This window comes from Ceratina calcarata, unplaced genomic scaffold (assembly GCF_001652005.2).
Source record: "Ceratina calcarata isolate Rehan_Ccalc_2016 unplaced genomic scaffold, ASM165200v1 scaffold453.2, whole genome shotgun sequence".
In the NCBI taxonomy this organism is placed as follows: Eukaryota; Metazoa; Arthropoda; class Insecta; order Hymenoptera; family Apidae; genus Ceratina; species Ceratina calcarata.
Window position 1 is genome coordinate 111,521 of NW_017169258.1, and position 10,108 is coordinate 121,628.

Genomic DNA, 10,108 nt, shown 5'->3' on the forward strand with positions numbered 1-10,108 from the left:
GTAATCCTCAAATTGATTTTTACAGAATAATATTAAATTCTTTTTAATAAATTTTTTATACAATGTAAGTTAATAATCAGGAGTAAACTTACTTCGATGTCCATGGTGAGCTAAAAAGAAACAAAGAATTTACATTTCAGAATCATCTGCTCTGATTTTATATTAAAAAGCGAGATATGAATATAACGATGAACTGAACAAGATCCTTGATACAGCGTTAATCTAATTCATCCCTGGACACTGAACTATTTCCTTCTTAAAAGAGGTACGCGTATCTCCTCGATATGGTAAATTACGGGAGGTGGGGGCTCGCTTCGCAACGACGCCATTTCTATGAAAATTTTAATAACCACCCACTGCTGTAAATGTTTATCGTACGTTCATTTAATCGCTCAGGTATTCATACCCTCCCAACGGGAAGGTTGCATTTTCCTTCGAAGAAATGATAATACTTCAGAAGTCGGAGGGTAAACGTCCCACCGGAGAGAGTTTGAATTATTTCGTTCACTATAAATTGTACCAGTTTTCCTCCTTGCCTATTTCCACGACTGATCCTCATCACGCTTTACCGTTTTACGGAAAAATGTGTACAGTATATCTCGTCCTTAATGGTAACAATAAAATGATAACAGGCGATGATATAATGACTTTCTGAATAATTTCCTTCAATTAATTCATTCATATCTTTGTTTTATTAATTAATTTGAAATAGAATTAGAATTTCATAAAGTTTGACATTACCCAATTGGTGCACAGGTAACATTTTTTGTTTGAACCCAAATCGCGCATAGTAATTTTCATTTTGTGCACGTTTCACCTGTCGATTCGTTGCTAGGCTTGATTATTTTAAAGACGTTCGAAACGAAAGGGTAAAATCGTATTTCAAATCAATTTCGTCGTTCAAAAGTTTGAACATCAGGGCCAGGATGGTGGGGTTAATGCAAATGAGCTCGCATCACGGAAAATGCTCATTTAGATTTAGCCGGCCGCTTTCTCAAAGCTCGTTTGTTGCCGAAGTCGTTGAAAATTCATGTCCGCCACGTATCTGCATAAACTCTAATAAAAGTATAACTTCCCCATCGCCCCGATCCTTGTCCTATTTTGCATTTACATACTATCTACATATTATTAACAAAAGTACTAGCACGAATTTTAATTTAAACCGATTTTAAACACCCGCTCTGGTTTCGGCTACAATCGCATGCGGAGTTAATAATAAGTATTCAACCAATGTTGAAAGGTTTCCGAAAGCCTTCGAACGTGATAAATGATGCACGTACCGAACCGATACCAACGAATAAATATATTATATAAATGTCAATTTCAAATGCATTTTTACACTGTAGTACATCATCTTTACTGACTATCTTAGTAGCAACTTACTTCTACCGAGTTTCATTTTCCTTTGAGATTCGTTTATGTACTCTTTTAAGGACTCAAGTAATGTTTTATCAGAGAAGAGTTTTTATGAAAAATTTAAAGCCGTCTCCGTATGAATATTTAGTAACGCGGCGCCGCCCAACAAGAAAGTATAACCCCCGCTTTTTATAACTTCGAAATGCACTCTTGATCCGGGAGAGGATAGTGCCGCGTAAAATGCAAAGTAAAAGATTGTTCAAAAATTCATCCGTAAAGCGTGGAATGTTTCTCCAGTTCCTTAACTAATTATCTAAAGTTCTCAGTTATTCTGACTTCGTCTCCGTCGTCTCTACCTCTGAGTTAAATCCAATTGTATAATTCAGTAAGAAAAGGAAGCGTCTATCCGTACGTCGTAATAAAATTTTATTGGTTTTATATCGAATTTATTAAGAACGTAAAATTCCACGATTTCATAAGAGATTCAGTGAAAACGCGAGGAATGGGTGAAGTAACTTGAGATCTGGTATTCCTTAAAAGGGTGAGGGGACATTTATTTCGCTTTCTTAATCCCACGCTTTTGAATTCAGTTCCCAGACATTTTCCTTCACACGCGAATTACGGCCAGGCAGTGTAGCACACAGGATACAGTGAGCGGAAAAATTAATCCGACCAAGGAATCCGTTTTACGTAAAAATTCGCAAGCAATTTGTAGTGTAGAATCTTTCTTTTAATTAAGCCGTGGGTTTCCAAAACCACATTCTTTTCAAGACTCTTATTTCATTTTCATCATTTAAATTTGACCTGTTTCTAAAACAACAATTTATCAATAAATAATTGTACATTCGTTAAAAATGTTTTACTAAAGTTTAACTGGGCGATCTTTAAAATTCATAGCACGTTAAGAAACGATCATTCGCACAGGAATTATGATAAGCATTTAAGCAAAATAATTGCTATCTCTTCGTTTAAAGTGTATCAATTAATTTCAATTATAATCGACGAGCACAATGAGTGAACGCAAAAGCGGAAGTTCAATGAAATATGAGAGAGTACCTGGTACGTCGCGCTCGCAGGGGTTGGAGTACCCGATGCTGTTGTTCGCGATGCAGACGTACGTCCGGAAATTGGTCACCGACGTATCGAGACGTATATAGCTCTTTCCGTTTCGTGTCTCGGCGCTCTGCTCCAGCGTGTCATTTTCGCTTTTCAACGACCAGACGAAATCCGTCTCCTTCGGATTGGCTACAGCCGAACACACCACGTAATCTTCCCCGTTTATCCGTTCCCTCTCCACGTGACACTCCGGTTTAACTGTTCAACAATTAATTCTCATATTTTAAATACACATATTGCTAATCTGAAAATTATTGTTTAAATACAAAATTCTATTTCCACGCTATACATTTTCTATGTACATTCTGTCCATGCCAAAGAACGTTAACTGCAGTTTCTCCAAAGCGCAAGAGAAGCTTAAAAAGAAAATAGCAAAGAGAATGGAAAATTCGATCAGGGAATCGTAAATCCTTCTCAATATTTGAACGTCTCTCGAGACGATTATATCTACGTTGGACACGTTGCTACGTAGCATGTTTCTTTGCTCACATTGAACATTCATGACCATGGAGATGTTCCGGCTGCCGTGCCGATTGGCCGCCTCGCAGTAGTATGTCCCGTTGCTGCGTCGTGGCACTGGGACCTTTAGATCCAACACGCGGCCCTCGATTATCGTGTCCGTGGAACCCTCGCGAAACCAACGGAACGTCGGCTCCGGATGTGCCCTGGCGCCGCAGGTCACCATCTCCGGGATCGTGTCTACCGTTACGTTTATCATCTTCCGAGATATCGTCATGTTCTCTGGCGGATCTGTGAACAAAAATAATATCATTTTTGTAATTCAAGATTAATAGCATGAATTGTTATTGATATAATTCGTAACATAAGACAGTAAAAATTTATATTCATGTATATTTTTAATAAATATATTGTAAAGTATCAAATTAATCTATTATCCATCTTTTCACAATGTATGTCTAACAATCACTTCCATGATTTTATAAAATAACACAAATTCCAACAGATTCGAGGAATTTATCAATACCCTGTCTCTTAGAATTCATTGTTCAGTAAAAATAATTGAAAAATGAAGTATCGAACTTACACTCAACGTGGAAATGAGTGCTGCTCTTGACCCCAGGCCCGATACCATTGCTGCTACTTTCGCAGGTGAACTGTACGTTGTCCTCGACTCGATCGAGTTGCCCACTGGGCCAGGCGGTCAGGTTCCAAACGAGAGTCGACTGAATGCTCTCGAAATCGTTTGTACGCAGGTCGGGCTGATGATAAACGTTCGACAGATAGTAACGGTTTGTTTTGGTGAAATCCATCGGCACGCCGTCCTTCAGCCATGAAATATTGCACATGGGCGCGCACTCCACCCAGCACATGATACTGACGTTCGCCGAGTTGTACACGTAACCGTGATAAGGCAGTAGCTTCTTGATAAACGCCGGCGCCGCTATTGTTTCATCAAACCAAAGAACAAGTTCAAATTCCGTGGGCTTCCGCGGGAAGGTGGACGAGTATTGTTGTCGAGGGTCAGATAAGCGTGGCTCGAACGCCGGATCAATGGGAAATTTCGTTGAAGACTTTCTACATGGATCTATTGCTATTTCGATTATCCGAGAGCTTGCGGAATTCTGGGTCAGTGCTTGGTATTGCAATCTCCTCTTAAAACCGTTTTCTTACAATAATCCTTTTAAATGAGCTTTTAAATAAAACACTCCATCTCGATTTTTATCTATTTATGTCACAGAAGCTGATAAAGATTGAATAACTTTCTTCTTAAACTGTCTATAAGAATGAACAATCTATTACAGACATATAAAATAATTAAAATTTATCAAATTCATGGAACGCTGACACTATTTTATTTTTCATGTCGCGGAATTATTGTTATGCGAAACGCATATTTCTACCTGTACACACGAATTGGATATAAAAAAGGGGAGTAAAAATAAAAGGAAACAGAATGAAAAGAAGAGTGCGCGTTTATACAATTTTTAAGATACGAATCGTTAATTTAGATACAGCACGGAAGCCGCGGTTACGGAAGCATTCGCATACTCTTTTACATATTATACAAGTTTATCTGTTGCTCTATTTTTCTTTTTTATTTCGTACACGTCCTGTTTCATTTGCATTGCCGCTGCGTTCTTCCACGTGCGCCGACTTCCTAATTACGAACATGATATTGTGGCTATTCTAAATATTGCGTGTAGCACCGTTTTTTGTTATGCAAATTAGCTCGATAATATGTTTGTTATATTGCATGCGAGATTTTTTTTATGAAATGAAAACACAGCGCGAACCGTTTTCATTGTCAGGGGACGGGACGTAAGTAGAAACAGTCAGGCTATGGTCAGACGTGTTCAGAAACAGTTCTGTAATAAATACTTGGAAGTATTAAATCGTTTGTTAATTCTTGTATAAAAATGTATATAACTACTTCAATATATTTTTCTTATTAACAATTGTAATGTGTAAATATGATAAAAAAGAAAATTTTATTAAGTATTTAGAATTTGATTTTGGCATATTCTTTAAATTCTGTGGAAGATTGCGATACCAAGAAGCGTGTATTGCAAATTTATTCGAAGAGGGAATCAGGAAGTGTGTCTCCTTGCGAGGAAGTTTACAACTCACCGGACACGTCGATAAACGTAGTGGCCGGGTCGCCGTTGCCTGCCTCGTTGTAAGCCAGGCAAGTGAAGTTCGCCTCGGTCTCTAAATTGACCGAATCGATGGTCAGGGTGGCGTTGTTCTCGTCCGGTAGCCGATGAAGTCCGCGGAACCATTTGAACCCGGCGACCTTCGGTCGTCCCGGGTCCACGACGAAGCACGTGATCGACAACGGCCGCTTCTTTATTACCTGCTGCGGCTTGTACGAGATTGAGACCGGTCCGGGTTTGTCTGTCCGCGAGACAGGCAAAACCATTACATACAATTATAAGCTCTGAATAAACTGAACAATTGTTCATCATTATTTTCCAGATTTTAGCAGTGTTTTTAGTTTCCTATAGAATTATTTGTTCTCTATCGAACCAGCAACGTTTCAAACCAGAGAAGAAATTCTGTTGTACTGTTCCTTTATTCGAATTGAAAAGAATTTTTAACACTTTTAATCGTGTACATATTTTTGTATTCTCTTGAACCTTATAGAGGTAAAGGGTTCAATGTTCCAATAGATTTTTGGACGTTTTTTTTACCAGTCATAGTTTTGCGATAAAAGAGGGTGATGCAGTGTGATTAAAAATTAAAAAGGGTCTGGTACTCACAATGGACTGTGACGGGCGCACTGGGTGAAAGTGGTCCCCAGCCAGCGTCGTTTCTACCCTCGCACGAGTAGTTCCCGTGAAAGGAGCGGCCAACAGCTTCCAGTAGCAGCTTGCTCGGGTCGATATCGCAGAAAATTAAAGATTCCTCGGTGGTCGTAGTGGCCTCGCTGCTATTCCTAGTGCAGTCCGGAAGCTCTTTCAGCAGGTCGCCGTCCAGGTACCATCTGACGGCGGTCAAGCTCGGCGGATTCCCGCTAACGACGTCGCACGTCAGTGAAACGTTCTGACGGTCGGCTTCGTTCACCGGCGTTTCCGGGTCCATTTTCACCTCCACTACTGGCTTGTCTGCAGCAGAGACGAGAGAACAATTGCTCATCATCGATTTGCCAGCGACTTGTTACAATTATGGAAATTGTTATTACAAGTCAATTTTGTAAAGGATTCCATATTATAGTATATTTAGATGTAACGATGAACTGTATTCAGTGAACTGTTTATCCTGACAAGGATTTAATCACGAATAGGATTAAATAATTAAGTCTTAAAGCAGTTGTAGTTAGAATCAATTTCGGTCTGAATCGTCTTGCACTTTCTATTCAGACTGTTACGTCCGGCGCAGAATAAACAGTGAAACGAGTCGCGGAAAGTCAGTGCACCTGGCGGAGAAAAGTTTCCCCGATCCAATCAGCGGATTGGCCGGAGCGTTCCTTTTTTTCCCTCCCCTTCCCGAGGTAATCAAGATTTCAGCAAGTTCAAAACAAAAGAGATAGGGCCATTGAAAGCTCGGAGGCGGGGGGTCGGATACGAGGAAATGGGAAGATGGTGAGACACAGCGTGGGTCGGAACGCACGCGGTGCGGGCGAAACTAATTTTCCGCGGTTCGAATTCGCGGCCAGCGCTCCGGTGAATTGTTTCGCGCGAAATATAACACAACACCCCTGAGTGGTATTAAGGCTGCAATTAGAATTTCATTGTACTCGTGGTCGAGTTCACGGTAACGGGACGTTAACTTTAAGTCTGTTCTGTGGAACAGTTGACCCAATAACCGATTCCACGCGCGAGGAACAGCCTATTTAATGCCACCTGATAGAGCACGAATCATTTCACTTTGCGTCCTCCGCGTCGATACTTCGCTTTGTGAATGCATTTTCAGCGAACGCCAGAGCGTACCCACTTCAAGTAGAACTCAAAGTAAATGGACATTAAACATGTTGCAGTTTTACTGCGCAAATATTTTATAGATATTTCATATTTTTTTCTCTTTGAAAAGAAAATCAATTTCACGATGTGTTCGTCAATAAATTACATCTTATACTCTAAAACATCGTTACAAGTTATAATCAATGTTCGAATCACAGGGGGTAACGATACTTCAGCACGAGTTACCGTTTCTTTCCTCTAAAAGAAGATAGAGGAACTTGAAACACGTGGGATTAAGACGCAAGACGGTGCGCGCTCTTTTCCAATACTTCCGGTGTTCCCTTACAGATTTATATTCAATATTTCACCGCCGAGTTCACAATTCTCTATGCACCCACATATGTACGTGGCTACGAATGTACATATCTACGTATGTAACAGAGATGCAAAGCAATAAGTGTCAAACACAACTATGATCTGTGGTTTCTCACACATTGAATTATTTCAACCCTTCGTTCCCAAATTATTTCATGCCTAATATCAACCAGACAGCTAATTAATCTCCATTAAACTATTGTACGCTTGCAATGTACGAATCTTATATTTTATATTTTTCATAATGAACACTGATGTTTGATTTAGGAAAAGTTTCGAATAAAATATTAATAGAAGATTCGTCGTTTAATTAAGGCTGACAAGAGAGGATTGGCACTTTATCATCGATTAACTTGTGTTGAAACCGCTATTTAGATATTCTACTAGCTATCGAAACTCTGGCTGATCGAATTCGAAACTTCGACCGCGTTGTTCTATTTCAATGCATGATGTTCAAACCTCGATAGCTATGTCCGTAAAAAGGAAGTTCGCGTCATGTATTCTGTTGCCAATGTATTATCTCAGGATTTGCTAATCCTGTGGGCAATTTTCTAATTCGATATACTCGGGACGTATAAAAAGTTCTTACTATCTTTTTCAATAACAGACTGAGAAGAAATTGTATAGAAAGGATTCAACGATAACTAACAGAGTACTCAACATTATTGCAAAATTATACTGTTATAGTCTTGCTATTCATGAATCTCGTTCCCAAACGATGACAAAATCGATTGGTTTTTACTAATGCAATTAGCCATTGTGGAATTGTCGGCCAAATGTTGAAATCAACGAACCGATCTGACGATCCGATGAACTATGTAATTGCTCGATCGTTGGCCAATTAAGATACCCCGCTCGCTTCATTACATAGCGCACTGATTTCGGTTTTCATTTGTCTCGCACGTTAAATAATTGACGATTGCAAGCTAATGACCCGGTGATTCCAGCAATTAATTCATCGTCTAGTATTTTCTTTAATAAAAATCTAATACGTGTCATTAGAAAAAGTGATCATATCCGTTCCTATTCACAAACGATTTCTTTTCTGATAAGGTTTTATATCATATAGTATTTTAATATGAGAAACTATAGGGAATAGTTTCGACTATTAAGAATTTCTATTGAAACCATTACAGTGTTGTTGCAATTTCCAACTACTTACATAAAACGGAAACTTGAACGACGTCTTCTGAAGTAGATGGGCCAACGTTATTGTCTAGCACGCATTTGTAAGTGCCCATATCACTGGGCGTCGCATTTTTCACGGTGAGTGCTGTTTGTTCGGTAATACCTCCCTCATAGTGGTCGTTATTCAACACTAATTCCTTGTCGTTTCGGTACCTAAAGCAGATAGAATACATATTTTGTCGAAATTTCAATACAAAGAAGAATAAAAATAAGTACCAGTTAATATCGTTAAAAATCAATTTTCTATTAATTTTATATTATATATTATTATAATTATTACAAAATGTAAGATGCGTATTATAATTAATATAGAAATGCATAAATGATTTCGTAATTCATTTTTCGGATCTTTAATAAAGGCTACCAGCTATCAATAAATCTGTAATTATAATTAAAAATTTACGACTGTATTCCAAACGAACGACCATTGTTTCTGGTGATGTTTGATTCCACGGTGGCGAAGTGCCAACCGAACGGAGCAGCTGGTATCATCGGATTTTCAATATTTTTAAAAATATCACGAGCGCGCAACAGCCGTAGTAGCGTCCGAATTTTGAACGCGCAGCGCGAAAACAACGCCGACGATGAAACGATGGATCGTATTTTCGTTCCACGAAACAATTTAATTCGCCGAGCCATCGAAGGGGGCAACGAACTCGCTCGTTTACAGTCCTAAAAACCGTTAAACACGTGTCCCCTTTTATGATTTGTTCACCCACCGTTTGCGCTGACAGCTTTCATCGATTTTCTTTGTCCACAGGGTGAGTTGATAATATCATATACGACAAATTGTTATTTACTGATACTATAAAAAGGTATTTTAATAACGAAGCCCGTTTTGTTATATTAAATGAGATTTAGTATGAAAAAAAATTATAATATTCCCGCCTGTTAAATATTTGCACAAATTATATTATGTTTAAGAAATAGTGAGTCTGCGATACATTATAAAAGAACAAAAAGAATAGAAAGAATTTATAAATTATAGTCAATGACGAGTTCTGCTTGGTCTACGAGATTACAGCTAATTCTAAATGCGTTCCCAAGCATATCGGATTTTCCACTTTGGACGTCGTCGGTTAAGTTTGGAATTTTCACCTGTTGTGCATCGCATTAAAACTTAGTAAAACGTTTAAAAAAGCTCCTCTGTATATAACATAATATCGCATTAAGTCGATAAAAAATCTGTATCGCTGGGCCAAGTTCAATCCAATCTTTGGCCCCCTTCGTCCGAGGGATTAACTTCCAGTTACGTACTTCCGTCCTTCATAACGCGGTTAGCCTTGGTCGCGGGAGGCGTTATAAACTCGGTCGGCGTCGATATAAACTCGGCAAGCAGTTTTGTAGAAAACCGTGAGACGCGGCAGCCCCCGTTCTATGGGAATATACGCTTTTGCCGCACTCGATGGAGAGATGCCTTCTAACGCTCCTCCTTAAGGATAACGCGTTTAACTGTCGTTTAACGCGTCCCGTGGAACGCTCTTTATTGGAAGCCCGATGAACCGGCTAGACGGTCCCGAGCAATTCACTCGTTTTGTAAGATGGGAAAAGGGAATGGTCGCTTGATAAGGAATTTTTATATCAACCGGCAAGAAAAGAAAACGAGAATCAACGATAAGGAATTGTTCAATAGAATTTAGATTAATTTAAAAAAAAGTGGAATTCGTGTTATAAAAAGTATTTTATAATGTAATGAAAAAAGGGGCAGAGAA

The 10,108-nt window shown here is 38.9% G+C and overlaps 1 protein-coding gene across 1 annotated transcript in view; it reads right to left on the bottom strand.

Moving 5' to 3' along the window:
* The window catches only part of nrm (neuromusculin), an 80,000-nt gene that overhangs the window by 28,358 nt on the left and 41,534 nt on the right, over positions 1-10,108 (bottom strand). Inside the window, exons 10-16 of the mRNA XM_018028461.2 lie at positions 8,371-8,549; positions 5,694-6,038; positions 5,062-5,328; positions 3,518-3,874; positions 2,962-3,222; positions 2,413-2,670; positions 93-110 (exon numbers count right to left, since the gene is read on the bottom strand). Of these exons, the coding sequence (XP_017883950.1) occupies positions 93-110; positions 2,413-2,670; positions 2,962-3,222; positions 3,518-3,874; positions 5,062-5,328; positions 5,694-6,038; positions 8,371-8,549 (1,685 nt within the window). The remainder of the gene's footprint in view (positions 1-92; positions 111-2,412; positions 2,671-2,961; positions 3,223-3,517; positions 3,875-5,061; positions 5,329-5,693; positions 6,039-8,370; positions 8,550-10,108) is intronic.